The following is a 25,955-nucleotide window of genomic DNA, read 5'->3' as shown; positions in this document are numbered from 1 at the left end:
TAAAAGCATGACAATCAAGACGAGAAAAACTGAATCACTGATTGGGTTAGCTTGAAGAACTTCCTATTACCATCCACCACTATTTTATTCAAGAGTTTTTAGGGAAATGCTTTAAATTTTTTCTATACCTGTTAGATGTTGTGTTTTAAGCTATGGCCATAAAATACACTAAGCATTTGCAATTTTCTATAATTTCTAACAAAAATAAATGTAAGCCAAAGAAAACTAAATGAAAAACAACATACCAAACAATTAGCAAATTATAGTAAAATAAATAAATCAATAATACAAAAGTGTTTTTTTTTTGTGGTTTGACTTTAAATCAAAGATCAATGAAGAAATCAATTAATTCTTATAGTTTTAAATATTGAACAAAACAAAATTCAAATCTTCGCGCCAAACTGGAGTTGCACAAACGCATTTATGAGCAAGGGAACGCATGTGTGAGCCAGTGCAAGGAAATTTCGGTAAATAAAACAAAATATAAACCCAACTAATAAACTACGGGTGTTTAAGCTTTTTTCAACCCAAAAAAGCTATAAAAAGCAATTAAATTTCAGCAAGTAATAATATTTTTAACCTGAACAGCTGGTGACAGCAGTGGGAACACAAATTTCCCAGTAGTTTTGCAGCCCTGGAAGCGCTTATCGTTATCGTCGACCCATTTTTCGATAGCAAAAAAAAAAAAAAACTGCAAAAATCTAAATTCTCGGCGTAATTAATAAGTAAATAGCGTAGTTAAGCATAAGGTGAGTAGCCTCGATTAGCGCCGCAAACCCCCCCTCGTCGTGCAACTGGTCAGCTGTGAAATTGGCCGAGGGCAAGGCCATCGAGCTGCGGCCCCCACGCAAAAAAGTGAGCGAGCGAGCTATTCGATTATGCCAAAAACCAAGAAAGCAGGCACCTCTGTCGACGTTGAGGGTCGTTCGCCTGTTAACATTGCCGTCGTTATTGTTGTTGTCATTTCGCTAATTAGCCAAACATTAATTCTGATCGTTTCATTTCGATCTCTTGGACGCATCTGTTCGCACCAACTAGCCGCCCACAACCACATCCACTCCAGACGGACCCAGGACCCCCAGACCCAGTCGAGATGTCGCTCAAACCGAAAATAGTGGAGTTTGTGGACGTCTGGCCGCGCCTGCGCTGCATTGCCGAGTCGGTGATAACGCTAACCAAAGTGGAGCGGTCAGTGTGGAACACAAGCTTCAGGTGAATATATCAATGGAGGTGTCCAGCAGCGCCTCACAGCAGCGGTGGAGATAATAGCACCTCACTAGGCCGAGCATTTGGCGAGTCACGTGACCTAATAAGACCAACATGTTTATAGAAAAGTCAAGCAGATATTCCAACATTAATCATAAATATTTAAAAGGATTAAAATATCCTTAATTGTCTCTTTATATTAATAAGAATATCCTGCAGAAGCCTTCATAGTATAAGCTACATAAAAAGTCATCAATGAATTGCAGAAATATTGTAATCTCTATGCATATTATAAGTACAGATAATCTCTATTGATAGGTAATACATGTTGACTTTTTGATTACTAAGTATTTTTCAAATCATCTAGATAGCTGCAATGCTTCTTAGGCTTTCCCAGAGTCAATACAATATACAATATAGTCTATACTATACCTTGTTTCATAGCATTCCATTTATTGATCATAAAACTAAATGTGCTATATAATCCGCCGCTGCTGTTCGTTCGTATGTTGTATGTCTGTGTGCAGCGTGAGTTGCCAAAATCAAATTGCTAAAAAAAAAAAACACACACGCACTAACACAATGATTCAATCTACCAAAAACAGCGATGTTTACACGCTGTGCGTGGCGCAGCCGGAACCTATGGCCGACCGGCTCTACAGCGAAACAAAGCACTTCCTCGAGCAGCACGTCCAGGAGATGTTGACAAAGAAGGTCCTTACCGACGAGGACGGCAGGCCGGATCTTCTCCAAAGGTACTACACCACCTGGATGGAGTACAGCCAGGGCATCAAGTACCTACACCAGTTGTACATGTAAGTAGAGTATCTTATTAATCAGAAACCTTAATTAATATTGTATCACTCTCTTTCTATAGCTATCTGAACCAGCAACACATTAAGAAGCAGAAGATTACCGACACAGAGTCCTTCTACGGCAACCTTTCGAGCGACGCCGCCGAGCAGATGGAGATCGGCGAGCTGGGCCTTGACATCTGGCGGCTGTACATGGTCGAGTATCTTGCCAGCGAACTGGTACGCCATATTCTCGAGGGCATCGCCGCCGATAGAGCCAGCAACGGTAGCCTGGACCACCACCGTGTCCAAATCATCAACGGTGTAATCCATAGCTTCGTAGAGGTGCAGGACTATAAGAAGACGGGCTCGCTTAAACTCTATCAGGAGCTCTTCGAGGGTCCCATGCTGGAGGCGAGTGGCGCTTACTACACCGACGAAGCCAATAAGCTGCTACAGCGCTGCTCCGTTTCCGAGTACATGCAGGAGGTGATCCGAATACTGGAATACGAAAGTCGGCGGGCGCAAAAGTTTCTGCATGTCAGTTCCCTGCCAAAGTTGAGAAAACAGTGTGAGGAGAAGTTCATCAATGACCGACTGGGCTTCATCTACTCCGAATGCAGTGAAATGGTGTCGCAGGAGCGACGCCAGGATCTCCGAAACATGTACATCGTACTGAAGCCCATACCCGACACCCTGAAGAGCGAACTTATCACCACGTTCCTGGAGCACATCAAGAGCGAGGGCTTGGCCACGGTATCCTCGCTCAAGGGTGAAAATATCCACATTGCTTTCGTCGAGAACATGTTGAAAGTCCATCAGAAATACCAGGAGCTCATTGCCGATGTCTTCGAGAACGATTCGCTCTTCCTCAGTGCACTGGACAAGGCATGCGCCAGTGTGATCAACCGTCGCCCCACCGAACGGCAGCCGTGTCGCAGTGCCGAATACGTCGCCAAGTACTGTGATACGCTACTGAAGAAGTCAAAGACATGCGAGGCGGAGATCGACCAGAAGCTAACCAACAACATAACCATCTTCAAGTACATCGAGGACAAGGATGTGTACCAGAAGTTCTATAGTCGTTTGCTGGCAAAGCGACTCATACACGAGCAGAGCCAGAGTATGGACGCGGAGGAGGGAATGATCAATCGCTTGAAGGTAAGTGGCCTGGAAATAAGGAGAGAAGTAATTCATATGAAAGATAATCCCATGCAGATAAAATAATCTATTTCATAATGAACTTGATAACTGCGAACACTGACCTTTCCTAATTGGCTTAATAAACATTTGACTCTGATAGCCAAATATGATTTATACTTGAAATTTGTATTTCATTAAGCGCTTCTGATAACTGGCTCTTTATCAACGAAGACCTATTCCCTTTGAATAATTTCAAATTGCTCATTTTCTAATCCTAATCTTTTCGCAGCAAGCCTGTGGCTACGAATTTACAAATAAACTGCATCGCATGTTCACGGACATTTCGGTATCTACAGATTTGAACAACAAGTTTAATACTCACTTAAAGGACAACAATGTGGATTTGGGTAAGTCTGAAATTAATTAATATTTAAATAAATATATTAATTTAATAATTTCTTCCTTTAGGCATCAATCTTTCGATTAAGGTACTCCAGGCGGGGGCTTGGCCCTTGGGATCAACGCAAGTTATACCGTTCGCAGTGCCCCAGGAGTTCGAGAAATCGATTAAAATGGTAGCCAAATAAGATATTTAACTATCTTACTTACTAATTATCTTATATTTATTTTTAGTTTGAGGACTATTATCATAAATTGTTTAGTGGTCGGAAGCTAACATGGTTGCATCACATGTGCCACGGCGAACTGAAGCTGAGTCATTTGAAAAAGTCATACATCGTGACGATGCAAACCTACCAGATGGCGATAATTCTGTTATTTGAAACTTGCGACAGCCTGAGTTGTAGGGAAATCCAGAATACGCTACAGCTGAATGACGAAACGTTTCAGAAGCACATGCAGCCCATGATCGAGTCGAAGCTGTTGAATGCCAGCTCAGAGAATCTCGCCGGGGAGACTCGAATTGAATTGAATTTGGATTACACAAATAAGCGTACAAAGTTTAAAATTAGCTCGGCCCTGCAAAAGGAGACGCCCCAGGAGGTGGAGCACACCATCAACTCGGTGGACGAAGATCGAAAATTGTTCCTGCAGGCCGCCATAGTAAGAATAATGAAGGCGCGAAAGGTCTTGAAGCACAATGCTCTAATACAAGAGGTAATAACTTTTATATTTATTTTATTTATAATTTTAATTAAATGTTTTGTTTCGTAGGTCCTCTCACTATCAAAGGTTAGCTTTACGCCCAATATAGCAATGATCAAGAAATGCGTGGAATCGTTAATTGACAAACAATATATTGAGCGAACTGCGAATTCGGGCGATGAATACAGCTACATGGCTTAGACTGCGGCAGAGATTATTTAATCTTAAAAATTAATGAAATCCCCCCCAGACCACAAAAAGAAACACCCCCCATACCCCCTCCATAAATACAAAGAATAATTGTTAATCAAGGCGGCTTATTATCTTTTTAAAAGCAACTCATACATAGACAGGATTTAAAAAACTAACAAAAAATATTAAAATCTGAATGTTAAATCAAAAACAAATATCCTTAAAAGCAACACAAAACATTGAAGAAAAAGAAAAAAATTTTAGTTCTGATTAGTTTCTCGCTTTATGATCTGTAATGAAAAGATGTGCGTCGAACGAACGAACGCTGTTACTGATACTTTTAATTTAGTTTAGTTAGTTTCCCCGTTTTGATTTAATGCGTGCGTCCATTATATTTGTAGATATATTCCTTTTGTGTAATGTATATTTATCTGGTTTTATGCGCACACGCACAAAGCAGAATCGCTGGAGAGAATGTATAATAAACACAAATAGCAAATATTCTGCGAAAGAATTCTTACCAATGTAAATTCTGATCTGTTTCCTTTCAAATACGGAATGGATGGCTGAAAAGATGGATAGCCCAAATGGTAATTTATTTCTGCCTTAAAAGGATTATAGTTCTTTTAATAAAAAGTTGTTTTTATATTTTTCAAAATGAATTCCATGCTATTCTTTTTATTTCATTTCATTTACCCTCATATACAATTGTTAAATTTCAATATTAAAAATTATGATTTAGTTTTCTTTTCATTATTTTAAAAAATTATATATTGTTTTCCATTTTTGCAGTTGCGTGTGTTTGCTATGATGTGACTTTTATATTTAATTTCCATTTCGTTTATCTGTCTTCATTGTTATTGTAATTTGTCATTTGAATTGGTATAATTTTAATTATGATTACTCCAAAAATCTTTTACTGGGAATATTTTTTCCGAAATTGCTCGAGTTGTTTTTTTTTTTTGGCTTTAGATAGGTGAGAAACAGATTATAGTTGAGTAGTTACTAGCTTCATTGGCCTTTCAATTATGGGAAATACGACTTTATTTTCACTTCTCGAATGTTAAAAAATAAATATTTATGATCTGTCACCATTTAGGCTACTCCTTCGCCAAAGGATCCAAATATTATAGATATATCTATATAAAAAGTACACAAGGGCCATGGATTATATCTGTTTTGTTTTATATATTTTTTTTAATCATTTTATCCCGTTTCAAGCTACTTTTCTAAAAAATATATTCAGTAATGTTAATTCAAATAAATGTACATATATCATAATTATAATAAATACCAACTTGCTATAGCATATAATATAATTCGTTAATAATACTTTCAACTTGCTCTGGGGGAAGGGGGGCCAGCTCCTGCTTATAAAATGCTGCTGCCATTCGATTGGCTTCTCAGTGAGAGTGTTAATAAAAAATATGTTATCTCCCATATATATATATCTATATATAAGTTCTCAGTTTATTTTTTAATATTTAATGACTAGTAAACGTTTACGGTTTTCTTGTTTCCTGTCTCTCTTATTGCAGTTTCCACTTCCAGCTAGCCAAAAAATTCTTTTTGCTCAAAATCTGAGAAATGCTTTCTCTGGTAAAATCGTCTTGAGCACACTGATCTTGCTTTTATTTTAATATTTTAAATTATGTTTGGTTTTTTCGTTATTATTATCAAACATTCTTTGAAATGTGGAGGGCTTAACTTCATTCTTTTTCAGTTTTTCTTTTGGAAATTAAATGCGTATTATATTCGTTTTTGTCTCATTTTAAGTATTTTCTTCCTTATTGTGTCTCGAATGTATAACTTGTTGGATGGTTGTTGGCAGGCTGGGCCAATGGAATCGAACAAAACCCCCTCTATAATTGCAACCTGCCCGTACACCGTCTACCTGCTATTCCAAAACTCCCAATAGACATGATTTCAATAACATATCGTTAGTAATTTCTCACAAAAAGAGCTCAAAAGTATCAAACTTTGTCATTGTCGTAAAGTAAGTAATGGTGTCTAGAACCCTATCGGTTCAGTTATAGTCCAAACTATGTATATAGCGATCATACCCATATACGTATATATAAATTCAGTGCTTGTATAAATTGTAAATTTCTTTCTTAGCCCATCGTTGCGTGCTTATTCGGTTTGTATTTTTGTGTTCTCTGTTTCTGGTTTAACGGCCGTGTAATATTTGAAATTCATTTTCGATTTATGGCAAGTTCAAGGTCTGGGGTATGGGTATGGGTATGGGATGTGTAATCGTACGAATATATAGCCGCACGATCCATCTAGCTGCTTATGAATGTGAAATACCGTTTGCATATGTTTCAATTTAAATTTCATTGTTTCCATAATATTTTCGTTTACGTTAACATTTTTCCTTTGTTTCGGGTCTTTTTTTATATATTTTTTTTTATTCATTTTCAGTCTTTACGATTCACGGCTTTTGTGCATTTGAATTATTCAGTTTTACTCATTACTATATGACCGATATACGATACGATGTGTTTACAAAATTGCTTCAATTGTGTCCAAGGTGAACGAACAAACGAACACAAGCGTGAGAAAGACTTGCTGATCGGATGAGCAGGTGAGTGAGTCAGTGGGTGGGTGGGTGCAACGATAAACTCTTAACTTGCGACCCAATAACTACGTTGTGGGGTGTATGTGTTGTGTTTAATGTGCTTGGGTTATTATCATTTTCGATGCTATCCATATGCTGGTATTTGGTGAACGTAAAAATGGGGCAGTGCTTTGGCTCGCCATACGATGTTTCTCTATTGATCCAGCGAGGCGGTTTTCGTGCGTTTCCAGAAGGATTTGAAGAGACCCTTCTTTTTGGTTTTAGTGGTGGTGGTGGTGGTGGTTCCGCCAGAGGCTCCATTATCCTTGCGATTGCTATCCTTTCGCTTGGTGGAACCTTAAGGGAGACAATGATAGATTAATATTCCAAATATTTTTTAAATTAAACGAAATAATCTACCTGTTTCGAATTCGTAGGCATGCTTGCTGTTACTGTCATCCATGGGTTGATCGCAATAGGCCTTGTGCTTTCGCTCCTTGTTGTTCTCTGAATAAAAATTAATTTTATTCATAAAATATATATATTAAATATTCTATGACTTACTTTTTTTGGTAATCAGTAGACTGGTTACTCGTCGCAGTGCCTCTCGAGGTGACTTATTTAAGAAGGAAGGCGTGAGATTTGGCGGCAATGTTAGCGGTTTACGGGATTGTCCTGTGCCGGACATGCCGGCCGGATTGTCCCACACTCGAACGGAAGCCAATCTATCGATGTTCTCGGTTGAGGCCGGACGCATTCCCCTCTGCTTGGGGTACCACCCACGAGCTGGGGCTCCGGTCATCCGTAGCATTTCGTTGGAGGCCAAGGCATGGTTGATCGACCGCTGGCGACAGATTTGGGCAGTTCCATAGTTCCCAGCTATAAGGAAACAAATCGATCCACAAATCGTTTAAGAAATTCCGCACAAGAATCGGATGGAAATTGGCCAAGATACGGACATAGCGGGGGGCCACATTGTCGCCACATGCATTTTTTCAGTTTTTGAAGGGGACACCCCGGAAATTTTAACAAAAAATTTAAAAAATATTTCGTTCTCAGGTTTTGATGCAGATCGATGGAGAATCGATCCACAAATCTTTTAAGGTATTCCGCTCAAGAATCGGATGGAAATTGGCCAAGATATAGTCATGGCTGCGGTCCATAATGTCCCCATACGCACTTTTCTCAATTTTTGAAGGGGACACCCCAGAAATTTTAACAAAAAATCTAAAAAATATTTCTTTCTCAGTTTTTTACGCAGATCGATGGAGAATCGATCCACAAATCGTTTAAGGTATTCCGCTCAAGAATCGGATGAAAATTGGCCAAGATATAGACATAGCTGGGGGCCATATTGCCGCCACATGCATTTTTTCAGTTTTTGAAGGGGACACCCCGGAAATTTTAACAAAAAATTTAAAAAATATTTCGTTCTCAGGTTTTGATGCAGATCGATGGAGAATCGATACACAAATCTTTTAAGGTATTCCGCTCAAGAATCGGATGGAAATTGGCCTAGATATAGCCATCGCTGGGGGCCATATCGTCCCCCCACGCACTTTTCTCAATTTTTGAAGGGGACACCCCAGAAATTTTAACAAAAAATCTAAAAAATTTTTGGTTCTCAGTTTTTGATGCAGATTGATGGAGAATCGATCCACAAATCGTTTAAGGTATTCTGCTCAAGAATCGGATGGAAATTGGCCTAGATATAGCCATCGCTGGGGGCCATATCGTCCCCCCACGCACTTTTCTCAATTTTTGAAGGGGACACCCCGGAAATTTTAACAAAAAATATAAAAAATATTTCGTTATCAGTTTTTAATGCAGATCGATGGAGAATCGATCCGCAAATCGTTTAAGGTACTCCGCTCAAGAATCGGATAGAAATTGGCCAAGATATAGCCATCGCTGGGGGCCATATCGACCTCACATACAGTTTTCTCAATTTTTGAAGGGGACACCCCGGAAATTTTAACAAAAAATCTAAAAAATATTTCGTTCTCAGGTTTTGATGCAGATCGATGGAGAATCGATACACAAATCGTTTAAGGTATTCCGCTCAAGAATCGGGTGAAAATTGGCCAAGATATGGACATAGCTGGGGGGCCATATTGTCGCCACATGCATTTTTTCAGTTTTTGAAGGGGACACCCCAGAAATTTTAACAAAAAATCTAAAAAATATTTCTTTCTCAGTATTTGATGCAGATCGATGGAGAATCGATCCACAAATCGTTTAAGGTATTCCGCTCAAGAATCGGATGAAAATTGGGCAAGATATGGACATAGCTGGGGGACCATATTGTCGCCACATGCACTTTTCTCAATTTTTGAAGGGGACACCCCAGAAATTTTAACAAAAAATCTAAAAAATATTTCGTTATCAGTTTTTAATGCAGATTGATGGAGAATCGATCCACAAATCGTTTAAGGTATTCCGCTCAAGAATCGGATGAAAATTGGCCAAGATATAGCATATAGCAAGACATGGTTGCATAATCTCAGGTGATCCTGATCGAAAATATATGTATAAGGGGGCGGAGATGTCTTCATCACACCGTTGCACAGTTTAAATCAATACTATAATACCCCCAGCAAGTGTATAAAACATAGAAAGAATTTGCATAAATTGTTTTATGGCAATTTGTGCCACCAACTGACTCACCTCCTATGCCCAAAATGGAAGTGCCCATGTTGATGCTATTCGATGTGCTCGATCTGGGCGCTGTGCGCACTCCGCTAACCACAGGCAGCGGTTCGTTTTGGCGTCGATATGGCGTACGTGGTATGTCACAGCTAAAAAAAGAAATACATTAAATTAAAATTGGCGTTTAGACATTTAGAATGAATATGTATACCCTCTGGCAAAAATTGGCGTTTCAGGAAGACTACATGAGGTTTGCAGGCGGTGCTCCTCGCGCGGCGACTGCTTCAGGCTGCGCTTGGTGCCGTAATTGATGTAACGCCGCTGGTACGACCCGGATCCACAGGCCATACCATCGACGGGAGGCGGGGGTAGTGGCGGCATCGGCCCCAGGCCAGTGGGCGTGGTGATCCCGCTGCCACCACCGCTACTATAGTGTCCAAACAGTTTGGGCGATCGTTTGCGGTACTGCGAATCGATGCTCCAAGACTTCATGGTATTCGCCGAGTGACCGCCGGTCGCCCGATGTGGCGGAACCACCGGTGGACCGGGTAAACCCTCCGCAAAGCTGGCCGACTGATGGGTTGGAGCCGGCGGTGGTGGCAGCTCATCGTTAAAGTGCCGCACGGCAGCCACGTTGTCCCGGCTGCGGCGAGTATGGCTGTTGCTGCTATGCACGGCTGCTCCCGAGGCGGTGGCATGAACCTCCACCACGGTAGTCCCGCGGTTCGGCGGCGGGGCATTAGCCGGCAGTTCCAATTGCTTTCGCGGCTCCACAGGCGATGGCGGAAGCGGAGCATCGTAGTCGAACAGATCTGGATTGGAGCTGGGGGGCGATGGAGGCAACGGCCCAAAGCTTGGCATCTGGGACAGCAACATCTCCTTGGCGCTTTCGGACTTGTGGACACCGGGCCGGAACTCCAGCACCCGTTTGGCATGTAACTCCGCAGCTGTGGCAGCTGCTGAAGCAGATCCCGGAGCAGCAGCAGGTCCACCTGCTGCAATGGCTCCATTACTGCACGGCGGTTGGCCGACAATGGGAATGTCTCCACGCAGCAAGGCGCTGATGTTGTGCTCGATCTGCTTGAGCGGACCACACCCGTAGCTGAAGTCGGACTCCTCGTCCTCCTCGAGAGTGGGAGCCAGATCGGTGTGGGGTGTAGTGGCGTTGGAAACCCGCAGATCTGGAAGATATCAGGGGTTAATCTTAGTTTTTCGAATCTTTTAGAACACCTACCATTACCATTGTAGGCATAAAGGTCGTAGCTGCCGTTCCCATTCAGACGCGCCTCGTCGAACTCCTCACTGCTGGAGGTATTGTCCGGCATGGACTCGGCACTGAGTCGCTTCTCGGTGAGCATTGCCGTTTTGCTCTTCACCGGCTTGCCGAGGCCCAGTTGGTCAGGTGCCTCGGCAATGTCCAAGGAGAGAGCAGCCCGCTGGGCGGCGGCCATCTCCAAGCCCCGGCGTGTGTGAAGAGCATTCGCCTCACACTCCTTGTAGACGAAGTTCATCTCGACCGGGGCCGGTGGTGGCGGAAGGTTAACTGGGACTGGAGCGGCATCGCTCTGCTCGCTGTCGCTGGTATAGAACTCATTACTGATGGCTCCGGCTCCTCCAACTATGCCGGATCCGGGTAGAGATCTATCGCCCAGCGACGGACGCGGTGGCTTCGGTATGCTGAACACATCGGCGGCACGCGGCGGCTTCTTGGCGGTGGAACGGCGGATGATGAAGGTTCCCTTGCCCAGCATGCTCTGCTCGTTGTACACAAAGCTATTGTTGAAGTCGTCCAGATTTCCGGTACGTGATTGCTGCTGCGTAAAAAGTGGGTGACATAGGCTGGATGGTTTCTCAAGAATCATCTCTTACCTTTTTAGAGGCAGCACCTGTGGCTTTCTTTGAGCCTCCGGATTTCTTTTTGTTGCTCTTGAAGTGAATCTCCCAGGCGACACCGTTCTGCTTGACGGGCGTGAGATCCGTGGAGATGGTGGACTCCTCCAGTGAATCCTCCGAGTAGTCCTCCTGCCTGCCAAGCGACTTGGAAGTGGCCACATTGACATGCGAGGCAGCTGGTGATGCCTCGCCACTGGACGTGTGCTGTGATCCGGATGAGGAGCTCGCCGAGCTACTCGATTGCGGGTTGAGCATGTGGCACACCTCTTTGTGCTTCTCCACCGAACTGAGCAGTCGTTTGCCACGGTTCCCCTCACCACCGCCCGATGCCTTGGACGAGGGCCCCGGATAGATGGTCACCGGATGTTCATTGACGATGGGCTCCGGCAATTTGGCCAGGTTACCCCTAAGCACGGCATTGTGCACGGCACTGATGTCGATGCCCAGTGCATTGCGCTCGCCGTTGCAGCTGCCCGGGTGCCGGATGGCTGCCAATCCACTTGAGGAATGGCCAACGGAAGCACCGCCCAAGTTGGACGCCCTGGCCCCGCAGCACGGCAAACTTGAGTAGTTCGAGTTGGTGGCCGGAGTCGAGTTGGCGCTCCGTGCCTTTGGCTGTGGGGGTTTCAATCGAAAACGAGACAGTTGATGGCGGTGGGTTAATTGGTTTTCCATTAGCCGACGCATCTCCGCCGCCTTGTTCCCATCCCCATACTCACCAGCGTCGTCTGTATGAGTGGCGTAGTCGTTTCCTGGCCGTGCTCCACCTCAGATAATTTGGTTAGGTTCTCGGCCGTGCCATCCACCTCATTGAAACTGCCCTCGGGCACGGTGTCGGTGCTGGGTGTCTGTGGCACATCCTCGGAATCCTTTTTGGACATGCTGCAGAGTCAAGGTTCGAAAGTGATTAGTTCACACGAGTTGGGAGATTGGGTTGGGAGATTAAGATTTAATTTAAATATGGGGGGATTTATATATTTTTTTTAATTAATTGATATTTACTTTTAAAGAAGACTTTTTATACAGATGTCAAATAAGTTTTTAAAGATCTTTTCATGATTTTCATTAAAAGGGACACGTTATCTGTATCTTTCTTTATAATAAATGAAAAAATGTATCTATAAACACCATTTTATAGGAAATGCCATAACCATTATTTAACTGAAAATCCCGTCTTATAGAGATTTATATAGATTATAGATTAAGATACTTATACTTATAGATACTTTTATAGAATTTCTTAACAATAGGCCGAGAAAATAATTCGCAGAATTTACATATTTAATACCTTCTTTTAAGAAAACTACTTAAAAGGAATATTATCTGGCAATCTGCTGTCAAAAAGGACCCAGTATCTCTATCTTTCATATATCCAATACTACATAATCCCTAACCCATAATTTAACAGAAAAAGACTAATTAATTCTCCGAATTTACATATTTAAAATCCCTCCTTTTGTCTTTCTTCATAATAAATGGATAAATATCTCAATAAACACCACGATATATCCAATACTTCTTAAAACTATAACCATAAATTGAACCAAAAATCCCCTTTATGCAGATTTATGTAATTGTCTTAATAATACGCTAAGAACGAGTAATTAATTCGCAGAATATACATATTTAATTCCTCCCTATAAGATCCTCCCTACTTAACAGGTATATTATCTGGCAATCTGCTGTCAATTGGGTCAAGAAGTGGCAATAAATCGCAGCAAGTGGTATTAAGAATGATTTAAATACTTACTTCTTGCGGCTGAGACTCATGTAGCCGTCGTCCTCGGACTGATTCTCGCCACTGTTGCTATGCAAGGCCACCGGTTTCGTTGCTGCCTCCTCGAACTCCGAAATGATGTCGTCGAGGACTTTAATGGGCTCAGGTATGTCATCCATGGAGATGGGCTCCTGGGAGCATTGCAACTGCAATTCCAGTTGATCGCCCCTGCAGGAAAAAAACGGAGACAACAGTAGCAGTATATATTTTATTAATTTTATCTATTAATTAAAATGTACACTCGTTCCACTGGTCGTTGGATTCTCAAGGAATTCGGGGATATTAGTAGTTCTAACTCCATTTGATTTTTGAACAAAAATTATATAAAAAGTTATTGAAATAATTAATAAAAATTAATTTATTCTTAATCTTTTCTAAATTCTTATTTTAATTCAATTGCTGGAAATATTATAATACAATAATTTAGAATTTAAAAACTATAGAAGTAAATATATATTTTGATTTATTTTTTGACATATTTTTCTCATACTCCTAGTCTTATATATTTTAAATTAAAGCTTTTCTTTCAGTGTCTTTGGCATCAGAGGACTATGCTAATGGGGATTAACAATTTGATTCAATTTCAGTTAAAAGCTGCGACATACTTTTCCCTTTGTTGGTCACTTCCAGTGGCAGCATCCCCATCTCCAGTTGCACGGGTTTTGGACTCGGATTCCGCCTCCACCTCCACCTCCACCTCTGGCTCTGCCTCCGCCTCCGCCTCCGCCTCCAGAGAATCGGCATCCAATGCGGGCTGGGAATCTGCCATCACCGCTGATGGACCAGCTGCCCCGGACTGCCCCGCCTCCAGGTGAACCGCCGCCTCTGCCTCGGTCTCCGTGTCGTTTGAATCGCGTGCTCCACACGATTCAGATGCCGTTGCCATTATGCGATTTTCATTGAAACCATCGACGGGGGTTACCTTCTCTGCGGTTTGCTTTTATTGTATTTTTTTTATTATTATTTTTTTTTGTGATATTTTGTTGATTATGAAAATGAAATCAATGCGCCCACTGGCTCTGCTTCTGCTTCTGCTTCAGCCTCTGCCTCAGTCAGCGTCGCTGTCGACGTTGCTTTGTTGTCGGCTGTTTCAATTTTCATCTAAGCAGTGTGTGAAAGTGATTCGCGATGCTTTTTCTTTTCTATTTTTTTTGTCTTCGTCCTCTGGCCTCCGTTTTCAGGTCATTAAATTCGTCATCGAAATGCCGACGATGCTGTGGGTGATAAATAGGAGAAAAGGGGGGGTGTGGTGAGAAAGGTGTGTAAGCCTCTGGCTATCAGCGCTATTAATAAATAATTAATATTGATTTCGTTGGCGTGATTCCCAATTAGGAGCTATTAGCTTGAAGCTAGCCTCCCCCCTTAATGCCCAACATCGGATATTGATATTTTCCGATTAGGTGGAAAAAGTCGTGGAAGTCGTGTATGCGGAAATTAAAATTGACTTTGCCAGGATAAGCTATGGAAGCTATGGGGTATGGAAATCGTGCCACTTCCTCCCTTGCCTGTCAAAGTTGACCTTTGTTCGTGACGGGATATTTATGTTATGGTTATATATTTTATAAGAGTGTCCTCGAAACCTTATAATAAAGGGAGTTATTAACTAATCCAAACTACATAGTAGTATAATAAAGAAAACTATTTTCTGATAGATATATATTTTTAATCATAATACCGCCTATAAAATATGTGCATTTTTTTGTATCTAAATGGAGTTTTTACCCAATCCTTACTAATATTATTATAAAGAAAAGTAATATCTGATATTTAACATATATTTATAATCATTACTAGCTACTAATCCTTACTAATCTTATTATAAAGAAAACTATTATCTGATAGATATATTTTTATTAAATCATTACTAGCTCCTAGAACATGTGTAATTTTTTGTATGTACCATTCAATCCTTGGCACATTTGGAGCTTTATTTTCCCATTCGTCTCGCTCTTTGTTCTTATTTAAAAATCGCTTAAATTAATATCCCATTTAAACACACAAAAAAATGTAAACACACACAATCCGCAATCCGGGCAATTAAATACTATTCAACCAGAGAGAGATTTTTTTTTTGTGAATTGATTTTTCACATTTTGAGATTTCAGACCAGTAGGAGGAGGAAGACTGGAAGGAGGACTACCTAGTCGAGTGGGAGGTGCGAAAAATCAACAACACCAAAAACAACAAGTGAGAAAGTGTGGGAGGACACACACACACACTATTCAGTTCTCCTTATCTTCATTCATATTTTCTATACACTTTGGGGGTCCCGCTGAGAGGAGTTTGAGAGTCAGGCGCACATTCACACACAAATCCCTCCCACGCCACCCACCTCCTGCTACACTAATACTACTACACTCTTTGTGAGGCTATATATAAACAAGTTTTTTTTTCTTTTTTAAACAATAAACTTTTTGCATTTGCAACTGGGTTGGCCTAAAAAATAAGTAAAATGGAAATTGAACGGATGCACAAGCGATTGAAATAAAAGTTTGCCATTTTTTAAGTTTTCTAATACGGGCAAAATTCATTTCCGGTGTTATCGGCTTCCAGCCCACCCACCTACACACATACTAACACACACACACATATACATATATAAAGCGTAGAAGAGGGACAAGGACAACTTTGTCTAGATGTGAAATTTACTTCTGCGGCTGCCTCTCTTCTGCTTCGGCTTCTGCTTCTGCTCCTGCTTCCTTTCCTTTGCTTTCCTTTACTGAATGAAGTTTCTGCAGGGAGTCTGGAATCGATTTTTTCACATGCAGACACACACACACACAACACACACACACATCCAAACCCACAAAACGCCAACGCACAGACACACATTCAAATGACAAAGATTTGATTTTTTTTTTTCGGCTAATAATTACAGCTGAAAGCTTTCGTGTTTGCCCCTGCCAAAAAGGTCAAATCAAGAGTCTTCCAATTGGAAGCGTTGCTAAAAATAGACTAATCCCAATCAGAGAATGGACTGCAAGGGGGTGGCTGGCTGGCACCGTAATCGTAATGACAGACGCCGCGGCGACGCTAAAACAACGGTAACAGAGGTAACAGCAGCAGCAGCGGCGATCTGCCTTTTGAACCGAATGACAAAAACAGACGCGGGGGCAATTTCCGAGAATGTTGTTCGCATTTTGCAATTTGCACAGAACAGAACACAACACACAAACTGGCCGAGAAACTCACACATGCGTACCTACGCGCACATTCCCGTTGCTTCGTCCGCTGGTTACAACTTTACAACTCTCAGCCAACGAACGATTTGTTTATAAGGTGAACTGCGAAATTTCGGGGTGAAATCTAGCGATGTCAAAGTGAATCAATTTAGAAATGCGTGCAAGTTTTCAAATGTAATATTTTCAAAGTTTTACCACTCTTTGGTCGACTTTCCCTGAACAATTATCATCGATTTAAATGTTTAGAATTTCACATCTTTATCATAATTTAATACCATGAAATGTTAATATTAGATAAACTTAATATAAATACAACAAAGTTTAAAACTACGTTTAGGTTTCGAAATCCAATAAGAATAATAAGTCAAGTTTTAGCCCACCTCTATTTTATCGATTATTTAAGCCACTTAAAAGTACCTTCACTAGTGCGGCTTATGTACATACAGCAAAGACAGAAACCATGTTCCATACCCGGGACTTTTTTAAATGTTTAAATTTTGTTAAATCGAAAACAAGAAAAATATGTCACAAGCCAACAACTTTCAAGCTGTGTTATTCAAAAGACGTTACCGAAGGCACACACTTTTAACTTCCTGCCCGGAAAATAAAAACACAAGGCGAGTCTAGCCGAGTGAAGAACAAGGATATTTTTATCCCGCAACTAAAGACTTTCAATATCCTTGGGTTTTATCGACGGAATTGCTTACTAATTATTATGGAGTACACACGACAGCCATGTCCGGTTAGGATTGTTGAAGATTGCGGATGCGGCTATATGATTGGCTCGATTGGAGGAGCAATGTTCCAGTACCTGAAGGGATTCCGAAACTCGCCGTCCGGAGTGGTGCGGGGTCTGTACTACGGATTGGAATCGGTCAAAATTGGAACTCCGGGCATCGCCGGAAGCTTTGCCCTCTGGGGCGCCACCTTCAGCACCGTGGACTGTGCCCTGTCCCAAATTCGCCAGCGCGATGATTCCTGGAACTCCATTGTGAGCGGAGCAGTTACGGGGGGTATTTCAGCAGCTCGGAAAGGGCTTCTGTCGATGGCCAATGGTGCCTTCACGGGCTGTTTGGTGTTGGCCATGCTGGAGGGAGCTGGCGCCGCAGTGGCAACCATTTATGCAGACGCCGACCAGTTGGAGCCGCGGCGTCCTCAATGGGAGCTAGAAGGGATTAATTTGCAGCCGACTGGAACCGGTCTTGGTCAGGACTTTGGCTTGGCAGAATTCGATCGGGTGTTGGACAAATGTCGTACTTTCAAGAACCCCAACAAGTCAGTTCAGAACCTGAAACCATCACTGGTGGAGCTAGTCAAGCTGGCCGATGTTTTCTAAAACCATTACTCCTGTTTCCCATATTTTTGCGAAAACACTTTTATCCTTTTTGGTATCTCTTTTTTCAAAATTTCCACGTGTTTTTTGGAGTTATCATCCATGATCCTCAATTTTCTCATTATTTGGAAGTACTTTAAGACTGATTGTCATATTTTGTAAGTCTAACAATAAAATTTTTGCCCCAATTCGTAACTAAAATGGTCTGAATACCTAGCCTGAATTTCTGGAATCTGGGGGGAAAGGACCTCCCCCGTTCTGTAAAAAGAAACTCCCAAACCACACATCAAGTGTATTTGTGTTTTTTTTTATATAAACTTAAGCGTATAATCATTTAGTTGATTTATTTTGTGGTTGTGTTTTAATGTTATACAATAATAATCAAAATTTCTTTAATGGTTTGTGTTTTCATTTGATTAAAACACTACCAGCGGCCGTAGGTGTTGCTTTATGTGCCGAGCTGGATCTGCTGCATGTTGTTGTCTTCCGGTCGCTCCACTTTGTTCTATTTTTCTCCTCCCTCTCAGCCTGCTGCACATGGTGTTGGTTGTGGATGTGTGGGGGTAGTCGTGGGTGGTGGCGGTAAAGATGGTCGCTTACAACTTGTCCAAGTACTGGGAGAGATCGGGCAGACCCTCCTTAAGACCCTTGCGCTTGCGGGTATCCTGCACGATGGCGTAGGGCTTGCTGGCGGGCTCGCACGGATCGCCGGGCAGCACCTGCCAGTGATCGAACACGCACTGAGGGAAGGCCTGTCCACCGGTGTTGGAGCGCAGATCGGCGGTGAAGCCGAACGACTCGTTGACGGGCAGGTAAGCCTTAACAACGAACATGGGGGTGCCCACAACCTGGTTCTCCTCGAACACATGGCCACGACGCCTGTTCAGCACACCGTAGATGCCACCGACGGCAACCTCGGGACACTGGATCTCGCACAGGTAGACGGGCTCCATAAGGCGAGGCTTGGCGGTAATGGCAGAAGCGTACAGGCAACGACGGGTGGTTGGAATGATCTGGCCACCACCACGATGGATGGCATCAGCGTGCAGGGTCACATCATAGATGTTGAAACGGACACCACGCAAGTTCTCATCGGCCAGGATACCTTCCTTGGAGGCCCACTGGAAACCAGCAACCACAGAGTCCTTGATTTCGTTGAGGTACTGCACGGACTTGGTGCAGTCGAGGATGAAGTTGGGTCCGGTACCGTCGGGACCGAAGCACCAGATCTTACGGGCCTCAGTGACATCATAGTCGTACTTCTCGGACAGGTAACGGGCACGGGACTTGAACTCGTCCTTGGAGGTAACCTCACCGTTGTCGATGTCCTCGGGCAGACCGTCGGGCATAGGCAGGGCCTTCATCTGCAGACGGTTGTGCTTGTTGGGCGACTTGGACAGACACATCTGGTCGGACTCCTCCGACACGGTTTCACGGTACGACACCACAGGGTCGGACTTCTTCAGTGGGATGCAGGCGTGATCTTCCTCCAGATCCTTCAGACAGATCTCCAAATGCAGCTCACCGGCACCGGCAATGATGTGCTCACCGGACTCCTCAATGATACACTGCACCATAGGATCGGACTTGGCCAGACGCTTCAGACCCTCGACCAGCTTGGGCAGATCAGCGGGGTTCTTGGGCTCAACAGCCACACGCACGACAGGCGACACGGAGAACTTCATGACCTTCATGTTGTGGGCATCCTTGAAGGTACTGATGGTACCGGTCTTGACCAGGAACTGATCGACACCGACCAGACCGCAAATGTTGCCAGATGGCACATCCTCGATGGCCTCAACATAACGACCCATCATCAGGATGGTACGCTGGATGGCCTTCTCGTACAGATCCTCCTTCTTGCCGGGGGTGTAGTTGGGGCCCATGATGCGGCACTTCTGGCCGGTGGCGACCTTGCCGGCGAACACACGACCGAAGGCGTAGAAACGTCCCTTATCGGAGGTCGGTACCATCTTGGAGATGTACATCATCAGAGGACCATCGGGATCGCAGTTCTTCACAGCAACAGCGGCCTCATCGTCATGGGGACCCTCGTACAGCATCTCCATACGGTATTTCTGGGCAACCACTGGGGATGGCAGATGGATGGCAATCATCTGAAGCAGAGCCTCACCGGCTGGCAGCCAGGTGCGCATAACGGTCTTCAGCAGAACCTTGCCGTCCTTATCCTTATCCTCGTGCTTCAGAGTCACACCGATCTTCTCCAGCAGAATACCGATCTCCTCCTTCTTGTAGTTCATGATGGCATCGAACACCTTGTAGATAGGATCCAGGATGTACATGCAGAAGGACCGCTTGTTGTCGACCTCCTTCTGCTTCTGCCACTTCTTGGTCTTGGCGTTGAAGAAGTTCTCACCCCACAGACTGTAAAATGGATGATAAATGGGATTAATTGTTGATACTTGGATCGGACTAACTGTAAGCTATAACTAAAAGATAAGTGTGAGGGGACTGCCTTAGCATGACTCGTTGGGACATTAGGAAAGAGGTCCCGAGGCAGCGTTTCAACAGCTACCTGCGGTATGTTCTGCTTCTATTTTTGTGGCACTTGTGGCGCCCTCAGCACGCGCGACTCTAAAGACAATTAGTCCAAGATGCCGCACGCTCAGCGTCACACGTTTTGTGCTAGAAGCGTTAACTGCAAACTAACTAACCTTAAGTATATGATAACTTACCGGTTCATTAGCTTGACCACATCGATCTTGAACTTCTCGGAGTACATCTCGGAGAACTGCTTGAGGGTGAAGGCCCAGCCGTGGAGACCGGAACCGAAGCCGACGGATCCCTTGGAGGGATCAACGCGCACCTCACCCATCGGGCCGCCGTCATCGTTGTAGGTGGCAATGATGACGTTGACGTTCTCAACGATACGCTGGAAAGTCTGGTACAACTCCTCGGCGTCCAACTGCAGCTCCAGCAGAGCACGGTCCATCTTGTTCATGAACAGAATGGGCTTGATACGCTCAGCAATAGCCTGACGCAGCACAGTCTCGGTCTGCACGCACACACCGGACACACAATCGACAACGACGAGGGCACCGTCGGTCACACGGAGAGCAGCAGTCACCTCAGAGGAGAAATCAACGTGACCGGGGGAATCGATCAGGTTGATCAAGAAACCCTTGCACTCCTTCTCACGCTGATCGGGATGGGTGATGAACACCAGATCCTTATCCTCCACCTCGAAGTACATAGAGATGGCACTGCAAAGGGGCGAAAAAGAGTCATAAGTAATTGGATACGGAGGATGGATGTAGTGACCCTTACGTCGACTTGATGGTGATGCAGCGCTCCTGCTCATCCTTGCGAGTGTCGGTGAAACGGGTCTCACCAGCCTTGGCTCCGGCAATGATACCGGCCTTGGACACGAGAGAATCGGTCAGGGTGGACTTGCCGTGGTCTACGTGAGCAATCACGGACATGTTGCGGATGTTCCGCTTCTTGTCCATGAGGCCACGGATTTCGTCGACGGTGAAGTTGACCTAAAAAAGAGAGACCATAGGTACATTAGTATGTGTGTTGGTGTTGTTGGGGGGGAGGGGTATTATGTACTAGAACTCATTCCCGACTGCATCTGTATGTGATTATTAAAAATGGCGTCCTCACACAAACATACATATGCACACATTTTAAAGTCATGCCATGATGGACTTTGAGGTTAGATAAGAACCGAGAACCACTGGCGTCGCCTATTCACCGAAAAAATTCTATCATCCTCACCCACACACTCGCACAACAGCATCGGAATGTATATATTTAGCGGCGACTGGCCCTCAGGGCCGTCGCATTTCACAACTTTCACCAATACATGTGCCATCAGTTCTTGTGAAATTTCAATAGCAAACTGCATACGTCACTCTAGGCACTTGCCCCCAATAGTTCTTCTTTGTCTTGCATTTCACAACGGGACCTAACACACGCACACAGGCATGCCTGCACTACATGGGTGCTCGTATATGTATACGCCAGGTATATTATTTCGAAAGGTAACCGCTGTCACGTCTACACTTTTTTCGTCCAACCCTTTGGGATGCCCGAACTCTGCAAATATCACCGTGGACACCTCGGTCCGGGCATCCAGCACCGCCCCAATCAGTTATTTTCCATAAGTTGCACCTACCATTTTGGATGTTGCAGATTTTCTCGCGGACCAAAAAACACTACACGCCTGCACCGGACGAAACTTGAGGTTGAAAAGAAGGTAGAGATGGGCAGAGGTGGCAGGGTCTCAACAAAATATCGCAAGGGATGACGAAAATATATATATTGCCCGATAGTTTTCGATTGGTCACACTAAGGTTACTAAGGTTTCATCTCGCTCGCACATGTCGTGCGTCAAACTGTTCCCACTGGCCCCCACAGCTGGCCCCACTGAAAAGGGGGTCACATTAACTGTTCATAGTGGAGGCCATCTGGCGGGAATGTTTGAATTGGTCGGACCCGTTCCGGCCAGACTTTTCTGTAATTTAAATGTTTCAATTTCAATTTCATACAAAATTATACATATGAAAGCCCCAAAAAGTCTTATAAACGCATTATTTTCCATTGAAGACTCTATGGCAGTACTTTAGAGGCTTCTTCCCGACTTGACTATTTTCCACTGGTGTTTACCCAAATTTTTAGTTCATATTTGTGTTTAAACAAGTTTTTCGTTAAAATGATATATTTTCGTTTTCTAGCCTTCTTTTGGTACTAAGTTCAGGACATGCCCATATTTCTTTCATTTTATTAATCTTTTAACTTTTTTGTTGAAATTTTCAACATGCAGTCCAGCAACATGTTTCGCCAACATGCTGTCCAGCAACAAGTTGGCCAATTTAAGGGCTCCAACATGTTTAGAAGCCGTTTACCCCTCCAACTTCAAAATTCACCACACCCCTACCGCAATATCACTCAAACATGGTTGGACTGCAGCATCCAACCGTTTGAGGGCGCAGTTTCACTCATAACTACCCCAGTAAGTCCGAGCAACATGTTGCAGCAAGAATTCGGCGAAACATGTTGCTAGCAACAGCGGCCGGCGAACGATGTGAAGGCGGCCGAAGTTTTCTTTCGTTTTCAGTTTTCCTCGAGTACGGTTTGCTTTTCCGATTGGACTGAGCTTTTCCGTCGCGGTTGTTGTAGTGCGAATGCAACAATTTCAAATAATCCATTAATTCCAAAAAATAAAACATAAAGTCAGTGCAGTGCCAAAAAAACATTTAGTATTTTTCGGGTATAAATACCAAAAAAATATTCCGAATCCGAAACATTAGTTTTTTAAAATTATTAAATTAATTGAAAATCAAATTCATCAAATGATGATAAATTTATATTATAAATTAATGAGCCTGATTTTCTGTGAAAATATTTTTTGATTTTTAAATATTTGTATTTTTTTAATATAAGTTATTTTTTCAATAATTCGAATACTTTTGTTTGTATAGAAGAAGTCTACCATTTTTTTATTTGTAAAAAAAATCATGTTTAAATAATAAAATAATTGTCTTTTAAATTTACAAAAGAACAACTAAATAAAAATAATAAAATTTAAAGCAAGACTAAACCGGAAAAACGATTACAAATAAAGGCTTTTCCACGAAAACTTTTATCGAGTTTTTCTTTGAACCAAAGTCCCGGACCCGAAATAAAAAAAATCTTAATTATATTAAATATATGCCGGAGGAGGCGGATAATTCCTGCCAAAGGATAACTTTTGTCGCGTCCTGTGTGTCTAAAGGAAAATCCTTTCTACGCGTTCAGCTTCCTGACCAACAAAAATAAAAATAAAAGAACAAAAAAAAAAAACAAGGAATCGGTGGGAAAAAGTTGAGACTATTGCACGTCTTGAAGGTCCTTTTGTGTTTTTTTTTGCCGCTCCTGGTGCAGGGCGGGCGGCAAACAAAGTAAAAGTTACAGCGAAAGTTGTTGTGCAACGTGTGGCAAGTGCGGCAAGCGAACAACGACAGCAACAACAACAAGAAAAAGCGAATGCAACGGCAAGTTTAATTCGATTTTAGTGTGTAACAATCAGTGTTAGTGTGGCACCAGCAGAAGAATTACTAAAGTGGATTTACTAACCGGAAGACCCGTCCTTGTGCCAGCGAACCACCCAACCACCCACCGCTCTCGGATTTTATTTTGAGCGTGCCAAGTCTTTCATCTTTCGCTTGCCGTAAGTTGCAATATTCGGGCATGCTCCACCTTTATGCGTTGCCACAATCTCATTTCCTACCACTAGCCTAATTTTTAATTAATTAGTCAGTCCTGGCCACCAGCAGCGCAGAATAATTTATTTTTAATTGAATTTATTTCCCACAAAATGCTGGATGGGCTTTGTGGCAAGAAAACTATGGTTCCTACTACTACCTATCTTAATTTTGGAATTTGAATCTTTTTTTAATTTAAAAGAAGGTGATTATAAATCATCGCAAGTGTCTTCTATAATATCTCTTTATTGAACTACATTTTTTATTGGCATAAATTGTTTATGGCTATCATCAATTGGGATGTAAAGGTTTTAAGAGAACCCAGGCCCCCAGACTCCATCTTAGATCCGCTTGACCCCAATAACCTGATCATAAATATGGCAGATGCTCAAGTTCCAGTTCCAATCTAAATCGCCGTAAAGTAGACGCTCACGTACACAGCCAAGAGCTTAATAAGCCTGCTAATCTGAAGCACACACAGCGGCATCTGAAAGATACATACGAGAGCTCATTCAAAAGATACAAATGCCTAAAAATGTTCCAGACAGTCCGACAGACTGAACCATCCAGCACAATGGGAATTATGACGGAGATGTCGACGTACTTTTTAAGTAAATTATAACGCATTCAAAAATGTTTTCATTCCCACATATTCATATATTTTTTCTTTGAATGAATGTTGAAAGCGAACCGAGGAGTCTGTAAAGTAAAATAAAGCAAATAAAGCTGAAAATGTATGCAAAAAGTCAACGACAGTTAAAAAAGGCGACCAGACAGACTGGAGAGGCTGTCTTTTTTTCTTTTTTTTTTTTTCCTTTAGTGGGGGACTGTTGGGTAAGCCAAGGTACGAAAGGATATTCAGACAATGTGGAGAATGTCGAGAGTGAATGTGTCTACCGGTTTCAAGTCCTGCCTGCATACACACAGATACTCCTTTTGGCACTTTGGCAACTGTCTTTTTATTGTTCCATCCAGCCATCTAGCCATCCAGCCTCCTCATCCTTCCAGTTTTAAGGCTTTCTTCTATTACATTGGCAAGGCGTAAAGTTCATAACTATTTTTAGTTTCAGTTTCCAATTTTTTTTTTTCATTTTTGAGGGTTGATGCCGTTCAAAAGTCTTTTAAAAGTTTAACTATAATCATGGCTATAGCTAAAGTTTTATAATTATTAGAGGAGTGCAATAAAAAATGCAATTTAAGGGGCTTTTTGAAGACAAAAGACAGAATAATAATTCATCGAAAGGTACCTCTTTAAAAGCTTCAAGTCGATTGGGTGCACAGGTTGACTTGACCCGCACCCTAAACCTTAAGTCTCGACTAAGCCCCTAACCTAATATTTAAAAGTCTGATTCTGGGATTATTTTTATAAAGCTGTAAATGTGCTGTAAGAGAAATTTAAATGCTGCTTAAGATTTATATTGGAAAAGCCGATTGAAGACGCATTTTAGATGAGCCAGGGCTTGCCGGCGGTGTTAAAATGTGGGCTGGTTTCAATGTAACTGCTTAATGGTGAATCCGAGTTCTCAGCTCCCGGGGAGGCAGTAAATTATGAAACTGCATCCAGATACCCATGCCATTCTGCAATTCCCGCAAAGTTAAACACTTGAAATCTGCCACGAAATCAAAGAGCAGACTCTCAGACCGCCTCAGACCTCCACGGAGCTCGACGATGAAGTTTTGCGCAAGTTGTTTGGGTAGTCGAGTGGTTGTGATGGCAGGGGGCACCTGGATGCCCGTCCACCTTTACCCCCAATCCCTGACACATATTCGTGGGGAAATTAAAATAAAATAAAAGTGGTAACACATCTCCGACGAAATGGAGTTCCGTCGGCAATCGCTTACATCCCAAGTACCCTAGCTCCCCCGAGTCCTAGCTGCTACAGAAATAAATCTTAGAATGGCTTTAAAATGTT

The 25,955-nt window shown here is 42.8% G+C and overlaps 5 protein-coding genes and 1 long non-coding RNA gene across 18 annotated transcripts in view; 4 read left to right on the top strand and 2 right to left on the bottom strand.

Annotated features, from left to right (window-relative positions):
* The first annotated feature begins 612 nt into the window (after positions 1-612).
* Positions 613-5,101, top strand: LOC6498295 (cullin-2). Its single transcript, XM_001962444.4, has 8 exons — positions 613-749; positions 1,039-1,212; positions 1,812-2,021; positions 2,084-3,161; positions 3,433-3,550; positions 3,612-3,718; positions 3,777-4,259; positions 4,317-5,101. The coding sequence occupies exons 2-8, from the start codon at positions 1,094-1,096 to the stop codon at positions 4,446-4,448; spliced, it is 2,247 nt and encodes a 748-aa protein (XP_001962480.1). The 5' UTR covers positions 613-749; positions 1,039-1,093; the 3' UTR covers positions 4,449-5,101.
* On the bottom strand, positions 4,659-16,635 carry LOC6497248. Of its 9 annotated transcripts, none has more exons than XM_044716634.1 (11): positions 16,525-16,635; positions 13,558-14,532; positions 13,292-13,486; positions 12,261-12,423; positions 11,518-12,156; positions 10,883-11,462; positions 9,860-10,829; positions 9,667-9,797; positions 7,564-7,878; positions 7,420-7,506; positions 4,659-7,356 (listed from the first exon to the last, which is right to left on the bottom strand). In XM_044716634.1, the coding sequence occupies exons 2-11, from the start codon at positions 13,617-13,619 to the stop codon at positions 7,214-7,216; spliced, it is 3,285 nt and encodes a 1,094-aa protein (XP_044572569.1). In that variant the 5' UTR covers positions 13,620-14,532; positions 16,525-16,635; the 3' UTR covers positions 4,659-7,213. The 9 variants fall into 9 exon arrangements, with proteins under 9 accessions (XP_044572569.1, XP_032307561.1, XP_032307559.1 ...); XM_032451670.2 differs by having other exon boundaries at positions 13,924-14,532; XM_032451668.2 differs by having other exon boundaries at positions 13,924-14,532; positions 16,521-16,630.
* Positions 14,451-14,740, top strand: LOC123257462. Its single transcript, XR_006507544.1, has 2 exons — positions 14,451-14,576; positions 14,651-14,740. It is a non-coding gene; the product is annotated as an uncharacterized LOC123257462 (long non-coding RNA).
* Positions 16,636-16,750: 115 nt separating the features above from the next.
* LOC6498296 (probable mitochondrial import inner membrane translocase subunit Tim17 3) lies at positions 16,751-18,021 on the top strand. Its single transcript, XM_001962446.4, has one exon. It carries the CDS (start codon positions 17,216-17,218, stop codon positions 17,834-17,836), a length of 621 nt encoding a protein of 206 aa, XP_001962482.1. The 5' UTR covers positions 16,751-17,215; the 3' UTR covers positions 17,837-18,021.
* A 139-nt stretch (positions 18,022-18,160) lies between these two features.
* Positions 18,161-22,117, bottom strand: LOC6497247 (eukaryotic translation elongation factor 2). The gene is made up of 4 exons (XM_001962447.4): positions 21,975-22,117; positions 21,122-21,336; positions 20,530-21,057; positions 18,161-20,218 (listed from the first exon to the last, which is right to left on the bottom strand). Exons 1-4 carry the CDS (start codon positions 21,975-21,977, stop codon positions 18,430-18,432), a joined length of 2,535 nt encoding a protein of 844 aa, XP_001962483.1. The 5' UTR covers positions 21,978-22,117; the 3' UTR covers positions 18,161-18,429.
* Positions 22,118-22,905: 788 nt separating this feature from the next.
* LOC6498297 (protein madd-4) overlaps positions 22,906-25,955 on the top strand; it is a 51,369-nt gene continuing 48,319 nt past the window's right edge. For 4 of the 5 annotated variants that reach the window (XM_044716642.1, XM_014906565.3, XM_014906564.3 and 1 more), the window contains exons 1-2: positions 22,906-23,069; positions 23,359-24,008. The gene's annotated coding sequence lies outside the window, so the exon portion shown is untranslated. The remainder of the gene's footprint in view (positions 23,070-23,358; positions 24,009-25,955) is intronic. The other variant, XM_044716641.1, reaches the window with a different exon arrangement.

The sequence above is a fragment of the Drosophila ananassae genome, chromosome 3R, assembly GCF_017639315.1.
Source record: "Drosophila ananassae strain 14024-0371.13 chromosome 3R, ASM1763931v2, whole genome shotgun sequence".
NCBI lineage: Eukaryota > Metazoa > Arthropoda > Insecta > Diptera > Drosophilidae > Drosophila > Drosophila ananassae.
Note: the sequence above shows the minus strand (reverse complement) of the source record. Positions and strands in the feature narration are given on the sequence as shown.